This window comes from Anopheles nili, chromosome 3 (assembly GCF_943737925.1).
Source record: "Anopheles nili chromosome 3, idAnoNiliSN_F5_01, whole genome shotgun sequence".
NCBI lineage: Eukaryota > Metazoa > Arthropoda > Insecta > Diptera > Culicidae > Anopheles > Anopheles nili.
The window spans coordinates 41,726,854-41,752,276 of NC_071292.1; the positions used below are offsets into that span (position 1 = coordinate 41,726,854).

Below are 25,423 nucleotides of genomic sequence, written 5' to 3' on the forward strand. Positions count from 1 at the left end.
CCGATCCGAATCAACTAGCGCAGACGCTTACTTAAGGTCTCGCGCGAGGTGCCCACGAAGTTGGTCCCCTGATCGCTCACAAATTCTAGTGGCATCCCTTTCCTGGCAGTGAAGTTACGAATCGCGAACACACACGAGTCAGTGGAAAGACTGTTCGCAACCTCGATATGAATGCCTCGGGTTGTGAGGCAGGTAAACATCACTCCCCACCGTTTTTCGGTCCTTCTGCCCACTGCGAGTATCATCGGGCCGAAATAATCGATTCCGGTGTAGGAGAACGGTTGTTGATAGGCACAGCTCGTCGTTGGTATGGGAGGTTTCCCATCGCAAGATTCGGAGGGTTAGCATGACGAACCTTGCAATACTGGCAGCTGCGTCTTACTCGGCTATAAGCGGTTTTCAATCGCAAGAGATGGTATTTCAACCTGATCTCGTTTATGGTCGTTTGATGGTTTGCGTGCCGATATCTTTCATGGTACCAATCAATCAATAGATCGGTAACATAATGCTGGCTTGGGTTGATTATGGATCTTTTCGTGTTATTTCCCATTCACACACACACACACACACACACTTGTCGATCCTTCCCCTTAGACGAAGAACGCCATATTCGTCGATTAGAGGACTCAGTTTGTACAACGGGCTCGACTTCTTTATCGGTTGGCTCCACGGGTGTTTCTGACGCTCACTGTCGCTCAACGATCGAATATCATCCGCATTAACCTCCTGTTGCATTTGTCGGTAGATCGCACTTCCTCGTTCGTTCCAGTTGGCCGTGTTGTAGTGTCTGGTCATTCATTTGACGGTTTCCACAAGAAGTCTGGTCCACGGTACCACCTGCTGCATGGGCTAAGGTCCCATGTGACTTTTGTCCGCCAAACTTCCTGCAGCAGAATCTTCAAGTACATTAGAAGGTGACCGATTAATCCCATGGGGTCATATATTGCCATTAGTATGCGTAGTATCTCTCTCTCTTTGTCGGCGCTCTCCCGTCGAGTAATAATTTCGGTTCATACTGTGGTGAGATTTTAAAGGTGAACACGTTTTTCTCCGTGTTCCACCACATACCAAGCACCTTCTCTGTTGCCATTTCTATTTCTATTGTCCTTTCTGTTGCTCCTGAGTCAGTTCCGTTCTTTGTCTTCTTCTTTGCTGGCCTGCTCAATATTGAGCACGTCTTAGTGACATGGCCTGGTCACCAATCGCTTTCCAGGTAGCTCGGTCCATGGCTGCAGCTCTCCATCCCCGGTTGCATCCGATATCCCGCAGGTTCTGCTCCACTTGGTCCATCCACCGAGCACGTTGAGCTCCTCGCCGCCTTGTGCCGGACGGGTCGCTGGTGAGCACCTTCTTGGTGGGGCATGAGTCCGGCATCCTCATGACATGCCCCAACCACCGAATTCTGCCGACACTAAAGCTTCCAATCGTTGGTTTATAGGCCTCCTCTCGCCCAACCTGAGCATTGAGGTCTCCGATGACGATCTTAATATCGTGTTGTGGGCAGCGATCGTACTCCCTCTCCAGCTGCGTATAAAAAGCATCCTTGTCGTAATCGCTGCTCCCAAGGTGCGAGCTGTGCACATTAATTATACTCAGGTTGAATAAACGACGTCGTCGTCACTGTCGTGAATATCGTCTTCGATGGCACTATTTAATTGATGGATTCACGGCCTCCCCTTCACAGGTTTGGTGATCATCAAGATAATTCGCTTGTAGTAACTGGGTTTTATGAGCTCTCACACTTCACTCGATTTTCTGCGTTCCATATTTCGTCAAACGCTTTTTACAGTGCCTATATAATGGACCAGACTTGCGGTATTCTTTACTAGTTATTTTGCTACAAATTTTTCAATTTCGCGACCGTTCTGTGCCTTACAACCTCAACATCTATGCCTTTGAACCTCAACATTCCATGTGAGTGATCGTTACATTACGATGGGTCGGTACGGGTTTGAAGCTCTAGACGAGTGCGGTGATAGTTTTGGTACAGACAGAACGACAGACGACGATGGGAAACACACCCATGCACAACGCTATGGCTTGAAAATTTGTATGGAACGAGGAGGTGACAAGCTCATGAAACGTCGAGACGGACGATACATCGCAAATTTTGCTTGTCGTGTTGCTTTGCTCACTTCTTGCCAGCTATAATCTAAAGATTGATGTGTACTGCAAATGATATTCCAAGCAATATGCAGAAAAGTCATCATGCGCTTCAAACATAGCAACCTCTCCGTACACATGTTGGAGGGAGATTATGGACATGTGATATGATGTCAAGTGTGTACAACCATAAATCGAGCTGTAATCCTTAGCAAATAGGGAAAGTAAATCTCTTGCACTAGACCAAAACAGCCGGTGGTACGATGATGATAAAATCGCTACACTACAAAAATAGAGCAGGAAGTGATTGTAGCCTTGCGCATCGAAACAATCTTTCAGAACTTCACCATTTGCATAGTTGGAAAGATCGTTTTTCGGAAGCCTTCCAAAAACCAGCATACGGTACGTTTTTAAACGTACGGTGAACTTCCTAAGGAAGTTGTATCCTCCTTAAAAATTGCGATACAGCTTGCTTTATATGGATATCTTTCAAAATTGGCTTGTAGAAATCCTTGGAGTTTTGGCCGGCAGCACCTTTACTGTACACAGTATGTTCTCGGGGTCTGTCAGCGCAGGGGCATCGCTTATCTTGGCTTAAAGCCCGTTCACGGTTTGGCTGCTGTTAGGTGTTATCGTAATGATCAGCACGTCTTGAACAAGTGACATGTGACCACTCCACACGACCCATACTGACCGCTGCTTCGCACCAAGGAGTGTCTTTTCACTCTCATGCACCGGTTGAGGCGGCTGCTGACTCGGTTGCGAGGCTTGGTGTAGTTCACTTAACGCCGCTTCTTCCCGCTCATTAGCGCCTTCACTGATTCGTAAAGGCCGACGAGTTAAGCCAAGACATCCTCAACTCGACGTGGGACAGTCGCGTGTTTCGCTCAGAAGAGTTTTTCTTGCTTACGACACTCGGCTGCCGGCTCTCCCCAACTACCGCTATGGGACGCATCAAGTATGTGGGGAAGGTAGACCAGTCGCATCGGTCTGTTCCGTCGGATCGCTTTCCCCCGAGACCAGTGTGTGAAGGCGCTTTGAGCGTCTTAGGTATTTCAGTTTTTTGCTCGCAGTTCGAAGACTGGCGCGCAGAGTGCGTGTAATCTGTCACTCAAACACTTCCTTTTAGAATAAAAATCCGACACTTACCTTATCCATTTGCAAAACTTTTTCTCTTTTATCTTGTAAGAAGGGTGAAATTTTGTGATGTGGAATGCTACGTGAAAACTTTTTAACATTTTATCCAAAATCGCAAGATAGTGAAAGGGTTATATAAGAGCCGACAAATTCATTTTTAACGATTTTTATTTCAAAATTGCTATTGAATACTTAAAGTTTTGCTTATCGGTTAGCAAATTGATAACTTTTAAGTTATTCTGTACCACCAGTTGAAATTATCGTCTATTAGACATTCTTAACATCTATAGTTGATTTATTTAATCGTCTCGATTTAACCTTCCTGCTAAAACTAGAACAACACTTACCTGCAGTACACTGCTTTCTATCTAATCCGAATCTGAGTCTTTAACTTCGTACATCGAGAAGTCACAGTTTAGGTTGAAGACATTATTTGATGGTGGTCTTTCGTCGACCGATTCCCCACGCTTACGTTTTTCTCGTTGTTGCTGTCGGTAGTGCTTCATGCTCCACATGCTGCAGAGTAAAGTATTCCGGCAGATGCAAGCTTTTCTAGCTAGCTCCCGGATCGTGAACATAATTTTCAATTACCTAACCCGGCATCCGCGGGATTTGAGTACGCCCACGACTACGGTTCCAAACGGGTGAATTTTTCACACAATGATTCGTATTCCGTTTCGGAGAACGATCATCGTCGTACCACCACCACTGTCAATGGATATCACGGATGATGATGATGATGGTTGGTTCATCGGAACTTCTGTGGATGATAGCGTTTCCATAGTGGTCTCTTGCTCTTTGTACTCACTCAGTGAGGCCCATCCAAAAGCTTTGGCAAAGAACGGATCGTCGATGTCCACTTTGAATGCACTTTTGTATCGGTTTTAGCACCCACCCCCTTATATTTGCACCTACTCGTGAGGGATTTAGCTAGTCAGAAGGGGGGTTATGAGTATCGGTTCCGTAGATCGGCTTCCGCTGCCGTAACAACTGATGCCTCCGATCGCATTCCTCGACCATCCGGTATCCGAGCCGGTTCTACGTCTGAGGATGACGTCGATGAATAGCCTCGGTGGATTGGATCCTCACATCCTAGAAGGCTCCTAGTGGCTGTAACGCCTCTCGGCGCTCCCGTGTTTCTGTGGTGGAAAGTGGTGTCCGTGTCTGACGCCTTTATTTCCGTCGTTCGTTGTGGGCCGCCCGCATGGCCGCACGCTGCTCCTCCTGTTCCGCGAGCGCTGACGTCCTGTTGGAGTGCTGACGTCACGAGCTTCGCAACATTCCAACATTCTGGTGGGCTGAGCAGGAACCTGTTCAGGGTGTCCGGATGAACAGCGTCGGGTCGCCCCTCTCGCAGGAGCTCACCTCGAACGTGGTGCAAGTTCACCTCGTGGTGGAAGTTCTCCGTGCCCATTTGACATTTGAAGGATGTCTGCAGACGAGGTTGCTAGTATTTCATTGCCTTCTGCAGACACCTCGAATAACGCCGCCTGGGACAAAATCCGCATTCCAACAACGGAGAACTGAAGCGAAGAGGTTTTTTTGGCTTCCAAAAATTTTATTATACCATTATCTTTGGTTAAAAACCATTGATCTTTAAATGTTGGTAAAAGAACAAAATCGGCGGTCACGTGTGAACCGATACCGTTTGTTTTCAAATATGTGCGAGCAGAGATGTTGGCAGACATGTATATGGTGGCAATTTCATGTGCTCTGCCTGCCACTTGCTCCGCACACTTCGTGCCAGATCGAACCCAACGTTTGATCTGCTGTAAATGATTCTCGAAGCAATATACAGAAAAATTATCAAGCGGTCCAAACATTGCAACCTCTTCATATACGTGTTGAAGATTATGGACATTGCTTGTTAAGTGAGTACGACCATAAATCGAGCCGAAATCCTTTACTAATCTGGAAAGGAAATCTTTCGCACGATGCCTTAAGTGCTGGTAGAACGAAGAAGATAATATTGTTATACCGCAAAAATAGAGTAAGAAGTGACTGTTTACGTGAGGATCTAAACAGTCTTTCAGGGCCACAACACTCGTATAATGCAGGAAGGTACGAAATTCGGTACCCTTCCAAAAAGCGACATACCGAACGCTTCTAAGCGAACGGTGTATTTCAGAAGGAAGTTGTACTTGTTTTAAAAATCCAGACACAGCTTCCTTTAGTTGAGGGGACCAAAGAGGGCATCTGTCAAATTTGCCTTCTAGAAGCCCTCGGAGTATTTTCCGAGTCACCCCCAGATCAATTAGGTGCAAACGCTCGCCAACAGGCACGTTTTTTATCAAATCAAAATTATCTAAATCTTCTAACGGCGAACGCCACAATTTATGGTGGTCCGCACATACTCTTGATCGAAAGCATGCGTCCGTACGCAGGGGAGCATCCAATGCATCGAAAATAACTTTTTTACCTTGGGGAATATATATAAGTTTATATTTCAAGTATTTAAGTATTTACAGGTAGTTTTGGATTAATACACAGGATGCAGCTTAGTTAGCTTTTCAGGTGTAAGGTTATTGCGTAGTGCAGTGCTCGTGGGCGATTGCAAAAGTTTTGTGAGGAAAGAAACATGTGAAAAGTGGTTTGTGAAACCATGACTACATATTGATAACTTAATTTTTACTTTAAACTTACTAGCCTACTTAACATTAATGGAGCTACCCTAACTTACACCCTACTTTTGTAACAGTAATCCTTTCATAAATAAAAGGAGGCGCTAGGAATCCAGAACGAGATTCCTTATGAGGAGATGAGGAGGTGCCTCGCATCTCTTATGAAATTTATGCAGGATGCTATGTAACATCTCATCTAGGGGCTGCGTATTGGTAATCGAATACAGTTCCGATTTCCGTATGTAGCGATCAACGTTAGCGATCATGCGCAACCAACGATTGAGCATAATCTGCAGTCTGTGACGATGTGTTGTTGCAGTTGATCCCCAAACTGGCGAGGCATATAGCACAGCCGGTAAGACAATTTGCTTGAATATGGCGAGTTTGTTTGTAAAGGACAGTTTAGACCGTCGACATATTAACGGATACAGGCTCCGCATAAGTATGGCGCTCCTGTGAATAATAGACTCAACATGGGCTCGGAAAAGCAAACGATGATCAAATATAAGCCCTAGGTATTTTGCTACTGGCGACCAATTGATAGGGAGCCCTTCGACCACTAGCCTACTTTGTAGAGTAGGACGAAGAGACCAACGTTGGTTATGAGGGAATATTATCGCCTGGGTTTTGGAAGTATTGATTTTAATCTTCCAGACTGCAGCATAATTGAAGAATACTGGCAGGCAACGCTGAGCCCTGCTCCTCAATTGGACTAGTGATCTACCCCTCACTGCGATGGCAGTATCGTCTGCGTAGAGAAATATCTGACCGTCACTGGGTAGTACAGGTATATCCGCTGTATATAATATGTATAGCATCGGGCCTAGTAGACTTCCCTGAGGAACTCCTGCCGATATTGTTACTTGGTCAGATAGAGCCGAGCCTAACGCAACTCTAAACATCCTCTCTCTCAAATAACTACTTAGCATCTTGACAATGTACACGGGAAGGCCGAAACCTATAAGTTTATGAATAAGCCCACCGTGCCAAACATTGTCGAATGCCTTCTCGACATCCAGCAAGGTGACCACGGTTGACCTAGCCATTGCTTTATTCCGTAAAACAGTGCCCTTCAGTCTAAGCAGTTGATGGACAGTGGAGTGTTCAGTCCGGAAGCCAAACTGCTGTGGCGGAAGCACATTCAACTCAATTACCGTATCGTGGATGCGATTCAGGATTAATCTCTCGAACAGCTTTCCCATTGAAGGGAGAAGGCTTATTGGTCGGTAACTCGCAGGGAGCGTTGGATCTTTCCCTGGTTTAGGGATAGGAACTACCCTAGCACTCTTCCAGGCACTGGGAAAGTAGCCCAATATAAGGCATGAGTTGAAGATCTCGACGATCCGATAGATGGTCTTGTCTTGTAAGTGCTTCAGAAGGATGTTATGGATTCCATCAAATCCAGGCGCCTTCATATTTCTCATCCGTCTCAGCGCTTGGCGGACTCCGTCAGCCGTGATCTTCGCAGAAGATGGCATATTTATTGAAGTATTATGCAGACGAAGCATGCTTTCAGAAACTTTTGCTTCATGAGGACTGGTCAGAGAGGCTCCGATTTGATGCGAAGATGCAAACTGATCAGCAAGAGCTTTGACTTTTTCAACTGGGGTGATCAAGGTTTTACTCCCAGATAACAATGGTGGAACTGGCTTTGGTCTTTTCCGCAGGACTTTTGCCACTTTCCAGAAAGCAGGAGATCTGTCGTCCAAGCTCTGAACTAATGAACCAAAGTTATTATTTCTAATCTCATCTACTCTAGAAGAGATCATTCTAGCCAGCGATGCAGCAAAACATTTGTAGTATCGGTCACCTGTACGCTGAAATTGTCGCCTAGTGCTATTTCTCTGCTTAATCAGTGATCGTTGTAGGGATCAAGGACAATGAATTCTCGGGTCACTGGAACTTGCTTGACGCAAACTGCCTCTGCATGCTTAATAGCCTTTTCCATGTCGGAAATGGCATTATCAATGGAGCTGACTCCAACAGGGTTTACCAACACCGGCTGTATAGACCTATCCACCAATCGGCCAAATCGAGCCCAGTCAACATGATGAAAATCTTTGCGGCAGCTAACCGGGGTTTTAACTGCATCGAGGTTAAGTTCTGTGATCACTGGGAAATGATCAGAGTTAAGTTCATCCATTGTGATCGGTTTTCCCACTGCCATGTTAGTAAGGAAAAAATCGAGGGTACTAGAGGCTCCACTAGGTGCGATGTACGTAGGTCTGTCGGGAAATTCGATAGTGAAGTGCCCCTCTTGTACGAGATTGAAGAGCAGTTTACCGTTACAGTTTTCCCGATTGTTACCCCATAGGCGATGTCGGGCGTTTAAGTCACCTCCCAGAAGCAGGCAATGTTGAGTACGAGTGATGAGTGCTAGGTCCCGCTTGAGGGCGACATCAAGTCCCTGGGCACGTCTGCACTGAACTGGACAGTAGGCAGCAATGATCCTAATGGATCCTGAGGTCGACTTGATATTAATGCCGATGGCTTCCAACACAGATGTGTTGAAGAACGGTAGCGGTGTGTACGTGATACCATGTTTCAGAGCGATAGCAACTCCACCACCTCGCGATGGAGAATCGCGACGATCGAGACGAATAAGATGATAATTGGCGAGTGAAAAATTCAGCGCTGGGTTTAAGTGTGTTTCAGTAATGAGAGCGATGTCAATAGTGTGTGTGTTTAAGAAATCAGCTAGTTGAATCTTCTTTCCACTAACTGATCGAGCATTCCATGTTGCGATTCGTAGATTACCCATAGCGAAAGAGAATTTCTCCGATCACGGAAATTTGTTCGATCCTGGTGCGGCATAGCTTGAGGCGCGGTCCAAACTCGATGATCAACTTTATCACGGCATCCATGATGAGCAGTTCTTCTTCGGGTTCGGCTTGCGGACTAGTAAACTGGGGTTGCATCCCCTTAGCTATTAACATAGCATATTGATAGCTAGGGGCGACGGTGGAACCAGAAACTATGGAACGTGTCTTGGCGGAAACTGTTATTGGCGGGAGTTTTGGCGAGAGGAGCGTGAGCTACAGCGGAAACTCGAGCATTGTTCACGGGATTTTTAACCGATGATGAGTGCGGAGTAATTGTCGACGAGTTGGCTCGAACTTTACCGGTGCAAGGCTTCAAAGGCGGGAAGGCCTAGAGTGAAGCTAAGGGAGCGGGTAAAGCTGAAGACGAGGTCGTCGTTGGTTTAGTGTTGGGCTGGTTTACGACTGGATACTTCTGGCGCGTCGCTAGGTACCGGATGCGAGAAGGGCAGTTCGGATCATTGGCCCGGTGATTTTCGCCACAGTTGGCGCACTTCGGCGCAGCCTGGGGCGTCCAAATACAAGCGGACTGTAGATGCTCCTGGGCACAGTTTCCGCAGATTGGTTGAAGGAAGCAGTTTCGATCTCCATGCCCCAACCTTTGGCAGCGCAGGCATTGAGTAACCGATCGTGGTCCTCCACGGTACGCCTCCCAGGTAACCAGGAGGTCACAAAGTTTACGAACCACTTTAAGGCCGGCCAAATCCACTGTTCCTTTCGGAAAACAGACAAGATACATGCAGTCATAATACTTGCGTGTATCTTCTGCACGGCGCTTGATGTGGTATGCAGAGGATGCCTTCAGATGGTACTTATCCTGGAGTTCGGTGACGATCTCGTTCGGATCAAGCAACGGTAATCCTCGGACAACGATCTTGTACGGTTTCTCCGTCGGATACGCATGAGTGTAAAAGTTGACATTCATGCGTATTAGTGTGGCTTTACGAACAATGTCGACATGTGGCTGCATAACCGTGATCGGCGGAGGGCGACGGCGACGGTGGGTCCACTGCTTACCATGAAGAGGCAGCGGACGAGGTTGTGGTGACAGAGCACGCACTAGTATTAGGAGCCATATCAGAGACAGCTGAGGCTAAGATGGAGGATCGGCGACGGGAGCGAACCTCTCGAAATTCACCCAGACTATCAATGTCGCTATCACTGAGACTTGGGGCTAGCGAAGACTCGCACATCTTCGGAACGGTTGTTGACCCCTTATCGGGATCAGGTAGGCACGTACGTTTAGGCCCAGATGGTTGAGCTGGAGGAGAGACTGTTGTACTAACACCATTAGCAGCCTCGCATGTCTCTTCAGAAGAGCTGGCAGATGCTCTTCCTACCTTTTTAACACTTTTACGTTTTCTCTTCCCCATAACGGGAGAGAGAGATAGCACTGGAACATTTAGAATAGATTTTTGTTTTCTGGACGAGCGATCTGCAAACGATCCTTATCGCTTCGTGGTCAGAGGCGTACTGACCTTGGGGAATGTATTCTCCTACACAAGAACACTTTAAACAACCGTGCATCCCATTGAAGCTTGTTGTTGCTGAAAATAAAATAGAAAAATTAAACAGATCTATTAGTATAATGTTTCACATCTTTCATAAGCTTTATGTATCTTACCTTTTATGAAGCTTCGAGCCAGCGAGTCAGCGAGAAAATTGCGAACTTTAAAATTCAACGTTTTCTCGCCAACGCTCAAACCTCCTTGCTGAATTTCATTCAGCTGATCTACTAGCGGCCGCAAAAACTCTTCAATGCTTGCCGGTTTGGCCGTTCCACTGAATGTGGCCACCGTCATAATCGGAAGCTTTGGCAACTCTACCACCTTCATAAGAATGGACCAAAGCTGAGTTGGGCCACTTTTGTTCCATGGTAGCCCGTCGTTTGACACATCTAATGAAAACTGTGTCTCTTCAGGAGCAGAAATGTTTGAAACAGTTGCAGGTTTAACGTATTTTATCAGGACAGATTTTAAACCTCCGTACCAAAAATCACCTCTCCGGATAGGCACAACTTGACTACTAACACGGGTTGGTGTACCAATCAATGTCCGTGCATCTTTAGGATGATTTAAATCTAGTTTCTTCCGTAGGATGGCCAGCATCATATTGACCACCGAACGGGGGAGCTGGTGTGCAACAGCAAGGTGTCGAAAACAATCTTTTAAAGACATGTCATCAAACATACGATACACATCATCGTATTCGACTGCCTCATCATCTGCCTCAGAGCAGACGTTCTCATCCGGTATAATGTCCTCGTGATCGTGAGTCCCAATCGCACTATCCCTCTGACTCGAAATATTTCCAATCAATTCGATTCTATTTCTTTTTAAGGGAGGAAGCACACCTGATGCTTCGTCAGATGCTCCATCACTAACTTCATCAGATGAAGTATCTGCGACTAATTAAATCTTCTGGCTCGAGTGGCCTACAAGACAGAACAATCAATCAATCAATCAAACAAAGCTTAACAAGAAAACGCATATCAGACATGACACAAAGTATACAGACGCAAATAAATAGATAAGCACATAAATCACAAGCCGTAAAGGGCACGTAGACGCATTTTAACACTGAACATTGAATGGTTAAAGTCGATCACATGGCACATCTCGTTAAATTCCCTAGCCATTTGAACCATCGGGTCAATGGTGCCGTACTCTTTACGCCGGAAGTCAACCGCCAGCAACTGTCTGCGTCTCAACGACCTGCTAGGAGCCGTGAGATTTATCTTACTTAAGATGGAGGGAGCATCGATGTTGCCGTTCAAGAGTTTAAAAACAAACAAACATTTGGCCATCTTTCTTCTGTGTTCAAGCGACTCCAAGCCAAAAAGAAGGCACCTCGTTTTATAATTGGCCTTGTTGACCCTACTAGCCCAAGTCAATCGGTTAAAGATAAATTTCGTCAATCGTCTTTGAATACGCTCAAGTCTGTTGATGTGTTGTTGGTGAATGGGAGACCATACAACACAAGCAAATTCTAAAATGGGTCTCACTATAGAGCAGTATAGGCTTTTGATCGTAAATGGGTTATTTGAGAGCTCTTTGGAGATTCTCAATTTGAAGCCTAGAGAACGAAGAGCTTTTGACACAATATAGTCAAAGTGGTTCGTTAAGTATCTGCGAATAAGAAAAATAAAAATTAATCCCATTACGATAACCTCTCTAAGATATAAATATATACGTTATATACGATATATTCTGCCTTAATTCATTTTTCTGCACATTTTCATTTTTTGAATCACTTTCACCTAAATTAAATTTTCTTTTCTTCGTTATATCTATATTAAATAACATAAGTTTTTTGCAATGGTATCTATGCTGTTTCACTGTTTTACACTTTTTAAAGCAAAAAGTCTTTCTTTTTCTGCAAAATTCACTGCACTTTTTATTTTCATACACAACCTCTTCACTACGGTTCACACTCAAGTTCACACTCTTCACACATTCACTGCACACGATCTTATTTGCTTGCCGAGCAATTTTTTTTGTACTTACTTAAAGAACGGTACGGCATTTGTTTGTATCGTCTTGGCCCGGCTTCGTTTATCAATTGTTGATATTTACTATCATAGTCTTTGTAAATATTTGCCAAATCTTCACGACAACCTTTATAATAGCGTCCATTCAAATCACTACGGTCCATTCTGCTCAATTGATATTTTGCGATTGCAATTTTGTTTTGTTTTTTTGACAGCATACCATAGAAGTAATAAGAATAAGAAACAGCAACAAAATCTACTTCGTCGCCCCGTTGGTTTTCTTTTATATGTTACTTCTTTTTCAAGCCTGTTTCGCTAGAGCGCATCGGCAGGTCTTTCCAATTTGAGCAGGCGTACAAATTATAACGAAATTCGCTCGCGCTGGCACACCCCAATTGGCAGGAATCACTCAAAATAACTCACGACGGAGGCTCTCAAAAAGCTTCATTTTTGCGGTTTTGTCGACAAAATGTAAGCCTCGGCCGGAAAGGCCCCTACTGCCAAGAATCACTCAAAAGAAACTCACGACGGAGGCTCTCAAAAGGCTTCAAATTTGCGGTTTTGTCGTCAAAAATGAAACCGCGGCCGGAAACGCTCGTGCATGCTTCGGCCCTTTTCCCCTTCGCTCCCATTTCTCATTTCTGCAGCTCAGTTTCTTTCAAGGTAGAGAGAACGCAAGCCGCGAGCGCAAGCTTCGAGCGCAATTACGCTCGCGCTTACGGCTGCGCTCTCTTTCAGAACAAACGCGCAGACGGAAGAACCTACAAGAGGGAATACAGTACATTTTATTGCGTTTTTCATATTTCATTCCCAGGATGCTTTTTGACGAAGATCTGCTTTAGCCAGAAAGAGACAAAAGCTCGATCCTATCTGCTTCTCGCTTTGACAACGCTAGCCGAACTGGAAATTGAGCATGTGTGGGTCATGAATTTACTGTTCGGCCGATTTGGTTTGCATGTATGCAATAACGCGTTCGCCTTGAAGCGGTTATGCGCATCCCTACTGCCAGGAATCACTCAAAATAACTCACGACGGAGGCTCTCAAAAGGCTTGAAATTTGCGGTTTTGTCGTCAAAATTGCAACCGCGGCCGGAAATGCTCGTGCATGCTTCGGCCCTTTTCCCCTTCGCTTCCATTTCTCATTTCTGTAGCTCAGTTTCTTTCAAGGTAGAGAGAACGCAAGCCGCGAGCGCAAGCTTCGAGCGCAATTACGCTCGCGCTTACGGCTGCGCTCTCTTTCAGAACAAACACGCAGACGGAAGAACCTACAAGAGGGAATACAGTACATTTTATTGCGTTTTTCATATTTCATTATATTTCGTTTGCGGTGGCGTCTTTCAGCTGCGTGTACGGGGAATAAACGCCTTCATCGTCCAGTAACACTGCTTGCCTGTATCGTCCAATTGCACGTAGTTCACGTTTATTAGCAGTATTTCCAGTGGTGAAATGCTGCGACATAGTTTTCTCGTCGAACAGGAGCAAACATCCTGTCCTGCATAGTAGTTTCCTCGTCAAGCAGCAGAAAACATGAAATAAGATAATGAAAGTATTAAAAAACAGATCAAACTCCAATTGGGATGATTTTTAACCTACCTCAACGGTAACGCTTCCTCTGCAATGATGCGACCTTTCTCCAAGAACAGCACTTGCACACTGGCAGTTTGAGTTTTCTCTGTAACTTACCCGTACTCTTCGCCGTTTGCTTCAATCCACAAATTTGCTAAGTTCTCTTCGCCGACGCATCGGCCGGACTTAGAATTTGGAGAAACGCACACACAAACCCAAAATCGCTGCTTGCAGCCGCGCACATGCACACGCACAAGGGTGCGAAGGTGCAAAGCGGAGAAATCTAGCCCATTTCGTTCGCTTCGTGCAGCCAGGCGGGGAAAAATCACCCAAAATCACTCAAACCGGTGAGGGGTAGGTAGAAAATCATCTTTTGTCTCTTTCCCGCTATCACAGAGTTTCGGCTTTCGCCAGTAGTGATGCGTGCGTTTTATCGAATTCTTCAACGAGCGCCAGCTGATCAGTCGTCATATGGATTCTTTGCTTTTTTGTATTTGCTTATTTCCTCAGTTCAGGCCAACGAACGCGGGCGGGTGATATCAATAAGAAAAAAATCAATACAACAAACTAGAAAAGAACCGTAGCGTTCTGTCATGAAATCAAGCAATTACATTAGAAAAGCAAAACAATGATTCGTGGAAAGAGAGGTGGCCGGTTTTATAAGATTTGTCGTGATGAATTGGCTAGAATTCAATATGAGTATGAGGCTGGAAGAAACAGTGAAGAAAAAGCCGGGCCTAGTGGAACAAATGCAAAGTTTCTCTCGCTAAGTAAATATAAAAAAACCTCAAATAATGCATAATCGTTCCCATGGTAAGTATCAATAGTAATAGACAAAAGTGCTTTATCCTGCAATATCCTGCAAAAGTAGTGTTAATAAGTGTTTAAAATAAGTGTAAAGCGAAAATATATATTGTAAAACATCTCTAGATAGAAATAATGATGGATAGCAGTGAAATACAATTTATGTGCCTGTCAATGTTTTGGAATAGTGCAAATAAGAAAAATAAAATTGTAGTTTTCATGTTTTTACATCGAAACCATGTTCCATGTTTTTAAATGGAAAGCAGTGCAAATAAGATTGGAATCAAACGTTTGCACAGAACATGTATGTATTCCCATAACCATGTTCCAGAATGTTCGATAAAATGTATGCAAAACATACCTAAACATGTATCTATGTTGAACATTCGCGCTAATTAATATTTGTTTATTTTTTCCACAGAGTTTTCGAATATAAATGAATTTAGTATTATTAATTAACTGTTAAATTAAGGATACATCAATGAATTTCTGGTGAATTTGATTTTTTTGGTTTCATATATATTATAAACATTGGAATTTTTTTAAATAATTAGAGGCTATGTAAGGAATATAATTCATGTAATGTTAGACATCTTTTATATTTTAATAACATGCAATGCAAATGCAAAGAAACAAAAAAGCTTATAAGTAGCAAAAATTATATATAAACTAAAAAGAGTAACAAAGTAGCATTCATAAAAATATAACATTTGAATCGTTCATGGCAATTTTTCTGATAATACGGTGAACAATCGCGGTAAATTTCGGATCACTTTATTATAATAATTACCAATTTCGCTGCTTGAATTTCGAAAGGCAAAGATTGCAAGAGGGCCATTCCTTTAATTGTTTTTCCTTTTTATACAATTTATGAGTGCCACTCACAGGAGTGGCAACTCACTATTCACTCAACTAATCACTCGCGACTGTCAATCAAATAACTCCTTGACGAAACCAATTCTTCGTCAAGGTTAAACATCTTGTGCGAACATACTCCCCCCCATGACAAAACGTCATAATAAAGCCAAAACAGGATGCACGTGCTACTAAGCTGATGGATTCGTAACGGGGAGTAAACATTAAAACATTAAACATAAATTACCAAAATATTGGACGCTTTACTATTCCTTTTGTCTCTTTTAGTTTTACCACACGCGTAAGATGATGCTGTCCAGGGTGTATATCGACGATGCGCGCAAGTGGCCATTTGGTGATAGGAAGTGAATCGTCCACAAGGAAGACCATTCTGCCAGGTACTATCTCACTACGATTCACTATCCTGTTTTCTTTCTGCATTTCCTGCAGATACTCGGTTGTCCAATGCTTCCAGAAGCGTTGAACAAGCAATTGCCAGTTATGTAATTCGTCCAAATTGTATGCCTTCAAACGAGTGTAGTCGGGTATGCGTGTTCCTCCCAACCACGTAATGTAATTATGGGCAGCTTGGTAGAAAGTAGATTTTCGAGCATGCTACCCCTAGTGACCGTTTCTTTTCCTAAGTGTTGCAATATCTTTTTGTGTCGCTCAAATTCATCTACAAAATGGTGCAGTGATGCTACGCTTTCCTTCTGTGCAGCAGGAATGGCAAACATGGCTTGTAAATGGCGTTTTTTAAGCAGATATTCATTGGAGTATCGCTCTGTTAATGTGTTCCACGCTAAATCGTAATTAGCCGCGCTCATGGTGATTGACTCTATCACTTGAGCCGCTTCTCCTTTCACAGCGGCGCGTAAATAGTGGAATTTTTGTATCGCCGGTAAGTCTCCGTTTGCATGGATGAGGCACTCAAACGTATCGCGGAATGTCAACCATTGTATATAATCTCCACTGAATTCAGGCAGTGCAATGGTGGGAAGCTTAATACCCTTGAGCGGATTCGATCCGGTGGTCGTTTGGGCATAAGATGCTTGAACTAACCGTAAATGCGCCTGCAATTTCGATTGCACCTGAATTGTTCTATTTTCGAAATTCTCCCTCAACGCCGCATTTTGCTATATTTCTTCGGCAGTGGAAGCGAAGTCTTCCAACTCTTGCTGGATATCTTCCAGATCCTGACATAATCGCTCGAACTTTCTTAAACGGGTTTCCACCTCTATTTGGTCCCGTTCCGTCCGCCGGGACGCCAATACCGTGGGTTGCTGCGCTGGCATTATGTGAATGCTTAAGAATGTATGCAATTGACAGTGTTTTGCGTGATGCGGCAAAAAACAGCTGTAGGTTTCGCGACTATTCAACTATAAGCGGTAACACTGTAAAAACGATCGAAACTCGCGATTTGAAACCAGATATTCGCACTATCCTGGTCACGGCACCATGAACAATCGCGGTAAATTTCGGATCACTTTATTATAATAATTACCAATTTCGCTGCTTGTGGTGTCGAAAGGCAAAGATTGCAAGAGGGCCATTCCTTGATTGATTGAAAATATCCTTTATTCAGAGTTTTTACAAGTTTGCAAGTTTACATATGTTTAAGAGATACAGCACTATTTGGCTTTTCATCTTATGAGTATTGTTAAGGGTTAGTCGGTTAGACGGTTCAGTGATTTATATTTTTTGTTATGAGATCATTCGAGTCCATAGACTTTATGTTAATTTTGTTAATTTTTACTTATGACTAATGTTAATCCTACTGACTAGAAAATATACCTAAACCTAATAAGACAGCACTCTAGCTTAGGCTAAGAGGCTAGAATATACTTCTGAGGTGAGAATACGGTGAATTCTCACGTTTTGATTTAATATTAAGTGTTTTCTTCGCTAACACTTGTTCTAGCGGTTCAACTCCTGCTAATTGATACAATTCCTTGTTTCTCGTGGAACGCCCTGAGTTTAGTATCATGCGCAATACCCTATTGAGCATAATTTGAATCCTCTTTCTATTTGTACGTGAACATGACTCCCACGCCGTAGAGGCATATATCGCCGTGGGAAGAAAAATTTGCTTATAGATTGCCAGTTTTTTGTCCAAAGACAACTTAGATTTTCTGGCAATGAGTGAATAAAGTGAGTGAACAAGTGCATGTCCTCTATCCAGAGTACATCTGACATGTTCACTAAATTTGAGCTTATAGTCTATTGTCAACCCTAAGTATTTGACAACAGAGGTCCATTCCACAAGGGAGCCATCCAGCAATACTCTGGAGGCCCGAGTAGGAGTAAGTTTACTATTGAACTTATGAGGAAATACGATGGCTTGCGTTTTGGCGGAATTTACCTTGATTTTCCAATCAAGGGCATACTCTAAGAAGCAATCAAGGCAGCGCTGAGCCTTACTTCTTAGTTCTAAAAGAGACCTACCCTTTACTGCAATGGCAGTGTCATCTGCGAACAGATACAACTGGCCATCAGAGAGTAGGTTGGGAATGTCTGCCGTATACAGAATATACAGCAGAGGTCCCAGTAAACTGCCCTGAGGGACACCTGCGGGAGAAGAGAAAATTTCAGACAGCTCAGAATGCAAGGCCACTCTGAACGTTCGTTGGGAAAGATAATTATGAAGCAATTTTAGCAGGTATTCAGGGATACCAAAGCCATCAAGCTTGTGGAAAAGTCCACCGTGCTATACATTATCAAATGCCTTTTCCACATCTAATAAGATAACAGCAGTAGACTTTGCCACTTTTTTATTCCGCGAAATGTAATTTTTAAATTTAAGAAGTAGGGCATCAGTAGAATACCCTGCTCGAAAACCAAATTGTTGAGGGGGAAGAAGGTCAAGTTCATTCACCACATCCTGGAGACGGTTCAAGATGATCCGCTCAAAAAGTTTGCCTAATGTAGGGAGTAGGCTAATAGGTCTATAGCTCGAAGGGAGCGTAGGGTCATTGCCAGGTTTGAGGACTGGCACAACTTTAGCACTTTTCCAAGCACTAGGGAAATAAGAAAGTTGAAGGCACCTGTTAAAAATCACAGCGATAAAGCGTAAAGCTTTATCGCCCAGGCGCTTAACAAGGATGTTATGTATACCATCAAAGCCAGGAGCTTTGATGTTTTTCATCCGCTTCAGCGCTAAGCGGATTTCTTCAAGGGAAACTCGACCTTCGGGAGGAACCTCAAAAAAAGAAACTTCAATTCGATGGTTGGTGGTAGCCACTTCAGCCTCGTGAGGACTAACCATCATTGTACCAAGTTGGTGCGCACTGGAGAATTGGGTGGCAAGGGCGTTACACTTTTCTATCGGGCTGATCAAGGTCCGATCAGCAACAAAGGGCGGAATAGGCCTTGGTTTCTGTCTTAGGACCTTAGCCACCTTCCAGAAAGGTGGAGAGCGACTATCCAGTCTCTCAATAAAACGTCCAAAATGATCATTTCTAAGTACCTCGACTCGGGCAGATATCTGCCTACCCAAGGCGTTTGCAAGCATCTTGAATGCCAGGGTACCAGTGCGCTGGTACTGTCGTCTAAGCCGTTTTCTTTCCCGGATCAATGATTGGGTGTGGGAGTCAATGTTCACATTCCTACCGCTAACTGGAATCTGTCTAACGCAGACAGACTCTGCCTGCCTAAACTAGTCAGCCTGTTCTAAACTAATAATTGAATGGTCGACATCATTCATGGAACGCAAATCACCAATGGTGAGGTTGGCATCAACCACGCATCGAAAACGCACCCAGTCAACACTATGGTAGTCCTTACGGCAGTAAACAGGACCTCTGGAGACGACGGAATCAACTGTCGTCACAACCGGAAAGTGGTCAGAGTTTAACTCATCCAAAGTCCTAGGTTTACTAATGCCACTATTGGCCAGAAAGAGGTCAAGCGTACTCGAACCCCTTGCCGACAAATATGTTGGAGTATCCGGAGCATTGACAGTGAAGTGCCCTTCCTCGGCGTAGTCGAAGAGCACCTCACCATTGAGGTTTCTGCGGCAATTGTTCCACGAACTATGGCGAGCATTCAAGTCCCCACCCACAATTAGCCTCGAGTTAGTGCGTGCGACTCTTGCAAGGTCACGCTTGAAAATCAAGTGCGACGAATCGCTACGACGGCTCTGTTTCGGGCAATACACCACAACAACCTTGAGTCCACCCATAGGAGTATAGAGTTCTACTTCAAGGGCTTCAACCATCATGGTATTGTAGTGTGGTACCGGAGTGAACCGAATGCCATGTCGAATGGCAATTGCCACTCCCACCTCCCTTAACGTTTGGATCAGCACGATCCAAACGAAGGACGGTGTAGTTTGGCAAAGAAAAATTATCACTTTGTCGGAGATGTGTCTCCGTAATCAAGGCCACGTCAACGTTATGCCTTGTTAAAAAGTCAGTCAAAAGTAACTGCTTAGGCCTGACTGAGCAGGCGTTCCAAGTGACTACGGTAAGCTTAGCATGCATAGCGTATGGCAAGCTCCGCAAGCACTGCAGATTGCTCACGTCTGTTACGGCATGCATAGACCCAGCCGATCCATCATCGAGGAAAATAATTCCATTAACATGAGCATATCCAACCGAACGGACCAGTCCACAGTGGGGAAGCCAGGAACAAATCGCGTTCATAAGTATTTTTTGTCAGAATTTCTTGGTTTTTTCTTACAAAATGTGTTGAATGTTGACCAATTACTCATTTAAGACGATTATTGGAAGTGGATATCCAGAGGGTGCCACTGTATCTACATATACTATATTGATAGATTGTAGTTCAAACACCTTGCGTGCCAAGCGTTTTTTAGGAAATTCCACAGAACGCCATGATTCAAGCATTTCATGTACATATGTCATAGCCACGGTTGCATCGGCACTAATTCTTCACGTTCTACGTTTATGGTGAATTTTTGACTTTATTCACGTTTATTCGTATTTCTTTTAGGACATAAATTTAATGTTGAAATATAATAGCTGTTCTTAATATTGAAAAATTGCATTTTAAAATCAAGCGTTATTTCGTCACCCAAAAATGGGTGACTTGGCCTCTTGGCAATTTTTCGTCACCCATTTTTTGGGTGACGCGGCACGCAGGGTCTTATAGATTCTTAACGTTTTAGCAAATAATTTGAATTTAGTATGTTTTATTTTAAAAAAAATCTTCTGTTGTTACTTCTGTTGTTCATAATTTAGCTTTATTACATCTTCTACTGTTTTTGTTCATCTCCTTCATCAATTTCTGCATTCTCGACTTCATTTAAAATCATGTCTACAGGATTTTCATCATCTGTTGTCCATAGCTCAGGATCTGTCATACAAGATTCATCGTCATTCAAAAAGAATTTTTTAATTACTTCTGGGAACGATGACGGTTTTTTTCGACGCATTCTCAATCCAAGTGAAATAGAGCTGATTTTTGGATCGCTGGTATGTATTGCACGCATGAATGTGTCTTCTAAATTATACACTCGTGATGATTTTCTTGCGTGAGTGGCTCTGTCCCGTCTGAAGCATTTGTGACGTGATTCTAATGCTTCTTCTCCTAGACATCCTATGGGTACAGGAGAATGTAATATGATGTCTCCTGCATGAGCCAAAACTTTGTGAACAGTTGCTGGAATTTTATACCAATTATACAACTCCAAAAACTTTCTATAGGTAGCATTACAATATTTTCCAAATGCTACAGCATCTATAGACTTCTGGCAGCTGATGACTATAAGAATGTTTCTGAACCTATCGATAAGATCTTCATCAACATCCATAGATGAACTTGCTAAGCTTGGATTTGAAAAAATACGTCGACAAACATTTCCTACTGTACTGTTTCCCGAAGATCCTGGTCGTGGTTGATCCACTTTCACTCCAAAAGCATTATACAATTGCTGGCGAACAATTTTTTTCCGGTTTTCGACCTCTATGGTATCCTCTTTAGTAATCCTCCATTTTTTTACAGTGATACGATAAGAAATGTTCAAAATACATTGAAAAAACCGTAGCCAGCAATGAAGGGGTGAAATACCGTAGCTCAATGCACATGGAATTGGATTAAAGCCGTTTTCCAGCATTGCTAGATCATTCATCTGTATAGGAGAAGCACTACAAACTGGACAGCACATAGTTGGAAAAGTGTTATCAATAATTACTGAAAATCCATCTATCATGGTTAGCAAAAATTGGAACTTCAACTCTATACTTTTCCCTCCGCTTAAGCGCACTGTCCTTGTTTCCAAATTTGTAAGTTCACTCTCTATTTCACTTTTCGTTTGAAGTACTAATTCGCTAGTCTCATTTGCAAAAACCATTGAAATTGGTCTACAAAATCTGTTACTTTGCGCTTTGGTATTGAACCAAAAGATTTTTTTCTCATCGGTATCGTCAATAATGAATAGCTGGACTGGACACATAGCGGTTATAAAAATATTTCTATCATCTTGTTCACTGTTAACATGTTGGTGATACTGTGAATGTCCGGTAGAACCATCCATACCCCAATTGCACAACAATACCAAATTTGCCGAATTTAGCTTCTTTTGTTCCAAATATTCTTCAATAACCGCACTTCGCATCTCTATTATCCGCTCTGCTGTTACATTTGCTAAAGATTGAACTCTCACTTTCACACTATTTTCGCTCACTTGTATACCTGAAGGAACACATAACTTTTTCGCTTTTTGCACTTCTTTATACGTTGGAAATCGTGAAGGATCTGTCCGGTGACTTCCTTCGTATTGATCTTTCGATAAATTATAATCAATTAAAAATCCAAACGCCTCCTCTCCGTTCATCAGCTGTGTTTGACTCGGATTTTCACTTAAGTTGAATGATCGATTCAATAATCTTCCTAACAGATATACCACTTCGAACTTATTTTCTTTACGAGCACGAAGAAAAATATCTTGCAAATTCTAGCACTTCCAAACTATATTTTTCACCCAAATCACTTTCTATTTCACTGATTCTGCGCCGTCTTTGTCGTTTGCCAATAATTTCGAAAGATTTACGAGGTCTTCCAAATCTGCTATCATTCTCCTTTTGTGTGCTTTCACTTCGACATACAATATCAAAATTTGAATTTAGCCACTTTTGATTATATTTTTCAAATCGCATTTGGTGTCGATTGGATCTATCGTACAATTGTTTTGCTTTCACCAAGAGCAATTTTATTCTTTGTCGAACAGACTTTACTAGCAAATTTCTTGTTTTAACCACTTCCAGAATATAATTGAAAATAATTTCCGTATTTTCTTTTACTGAATTTGAAATATTGATTTGCTTTAAAATATCTTTAATGATGAAATAAGCCATGTATTCTATATACGTTTTATGTTTGGAATGAACTTAAATGTGAACTAGTAGAACTAATTATATAAGATATGGGTAGCTTAATGTCATCCTATATGCCATTACGTTATGTGGGAATCCCATATATCATTCAATAAAATTATGCTGTATATAGTACAGGTAGCTGCTAAGTTTTTATGCTAGCATAATATGTGAAACCCCCCCCCCCCCTAAGGCAAAAAGAGCCGCCTCAATAACAGTGGTTACCCCCATTGAAGGTAACCACTGTTATTGAGGCGGCTTTTTTTGCCTTAGGGGGGGGGGGGTTTCACATATTATGCTAGCATAAAAACTTTGCAGCTACCTGTACTATATACAGCATAATTTTATTGAACTAAAACACAGGTGTAAAATTTTACAAACAGGTGGCAAGGGTAGTGAGTATTATTGAGGCGGTGATGTTTATAAGTTAACATATCTAGCGTCAGTTAACCATGCGGCTCCATATGTAAAAAAAGTTTACCTACAAGATTTGATTTTACAAACGAGTGCGCAAGTATGCGCAGCTGGAAATGACTTTAAAAGTTTGTTTAAATATTAAACTAACGTTACTGAAAATTTGGCGATGGTACTTTTTAATACTTTTTTTTTATTCATTACCAAAGTTGAAAAACATGTTTTTTCCTATTTTTATTTTCAAAAAACAATTTTTTTTTCTTTTTCTTGTTTTAACCACTTCCAGAATATAATTGAAAATAATTTCCGTATTTTCTTTTACTGAATTTGAAATATTGATTTGCTTTAAAATATCTTTAATGATGAAATAAGCCATGTTTTCTATATACGTTTTATGTTTGGAATGAACTTAAATGTGAACTAGTAGAACTAATTATATAAGATATGGGTAGCTTAATGTCATCCTATATGCCATTACGTTATGTGGGAATCCCATATATCATTCAATAAAATTATGCTGTATATAGTACAGGTAGCTGCTAAGTTTTTATGCTGGCATAATATGTGAAACCCCCCCCCCCCCCTAAGGCAAAAAGAGCCGCCTCAATAACAGTGGTTACCCCCATTGAAGGTAACCACTGTTATTGAGGCGGCTTTTTTTGCCTTAGGGGGGGGGGGGGGGGTTTCACATATTATGCTAGCATAAAAACTTTGCAGCTACCTGTACTATATACAGCATAATTTTATTGAACTAAAACACAGGTGTAAAATTTTACAAACAGGTGGCAAGGGTAGTGAGTATTATTGAGGCGGTGATGTTTATAAGTTAACATATCTAGCGTCAGTTAACCATGCGGCTCCATATGTAAAAAAAGTTTACCTACAAGATTTGATTTTACAAACGAGTGCGCAAGTATGCGCAGCTGGAAATGACTTTAAAAGTTTGTTTAAATATTAAACTAACGTTACTGAAAATTTGGCGATGGTACTTTTTAATACTTTTTTTTTATTCATTACCAAAGTTGAAAAACATGTTTTTTCCTATTTTTATTTTCAAAAAACAATTTTTTTTTCTTTTTATTATAAATAAATTTATTTAAATAACTTTAAAACAATGAAAACTTTATAATCTTTCGAACTATATGCAATTTGCATATGATATTGTAGAAAAACAGAGCAAAACATCCCATTAAACAAGAACGCTCAATGTCCAGAAATTTCATCGTTTTTTTGCACTTTTTCAACTTTGGCATCGTATATCTCAAAAACTACTAAAAATAGAACCCTGTAATTTTGGCTTTTTCTTAGTCAACTATTTCTCAATTCATCACCATGTTCAAAAATACCCTACCATATATGTAAAAAATTGGACTTATGACCGCCTTTTCCCCAACGTGCAGTCTGTCGAGACAGGCTGATTCGGAACTGCAGCAGAAGGCGCAGGATTATTGACAATCGCCGCAAACTGGGGTCCAGTAGCGACGGTGGAAGGTACTGGGGCCTTTCCTTGTGAAGAAGGATTGGCTCCAGTGGGTTTAGAAGGCCAAACTGTGGAAACAGTCGGCGTTAGATTTTGATTTGCTTTCACAGACTTTGCAGTCTGAGCAGTCGAGGAATTTGAAGAAGAGGCAGCTTGCTTAGCTGGGCCTCAAGTTTTAAGCTCCGGGAACGAAGCTTTGTTAAATATGGGAGGAACAGGCATCGCTCTAGGGGTGCTTGTATTCACTGAGCGCTTACCGCCACCCAAGCAGCGGTGGAACTCACGAAATGTATGGGATACTCACAATTTCGACTCGTCGAACAGCCTTGTCGAACATCTCATCGGAAATATAACATTTCCGATTCTGGCTTTATAAGTCACTCGAAAATTCTCTCACGTCAGTAGCCGGCCGGCTGTCGACGCGGGTAGACCTAGGCTAATGCGCAGCAAAAACAAATGAACACGTGCGCAGCTGCGGTTGGCTTTTATGACGGTACATGAAATGCGGTATGAAAAAAAAGGGTAGGGTCATGGTCATAAACACATATTTATTGAAGTGTCAGACCTTTTTTGACCCTTTCTCATTAGACGACCCTTTTTTTCCTTTTTCCCATCTTCACTCATTCGCAGGCGATACCTGCCCTGCATATCGGCTTGCTCTATCTGACCTGTTCCCCCCGCTTCATATTTAGACATATTTTGTTTCCCTTATTTTATCATTACTGTTGTTGGTGACGGCTTTGGCTTGTGATTTTGAATTGTCGTCAATCATTTTAGAAGCATTCGAACGCTCGAGGGTG

General features: G+C 42.5%; 1 protein-coding gene across 1 annotated transcript; it reads right to left on the reverse strand.

Moving 5' to 3' along the window:
* Positions 1-3,608: 3,608 nt before the first annotated feature.
* On the reverse strand, positions 3,609-11,057 carry LOC128724353 (uncharacterized). Its single transcript, XM_053818080.1, has 5 exons — positions 11,034-11,057; positions 10,305-10,974; positions 10,159-10,227; positions 4,606-5,659; positions 3,609-3,756 (listed from the first exon to the last, which is right to left on the reverse strand). The coding sequence occupies exons 1-5, from the start codon at positions 11,055-11,057 to the stop codon at positions 3,609-3,611; spliced, it is 1,965 nt and encodes a 654-aa protein (XP_053674055.1).
* Between the last annotated feature and the right edge of the window lie 14,366 nt (positions 11,058-25,423).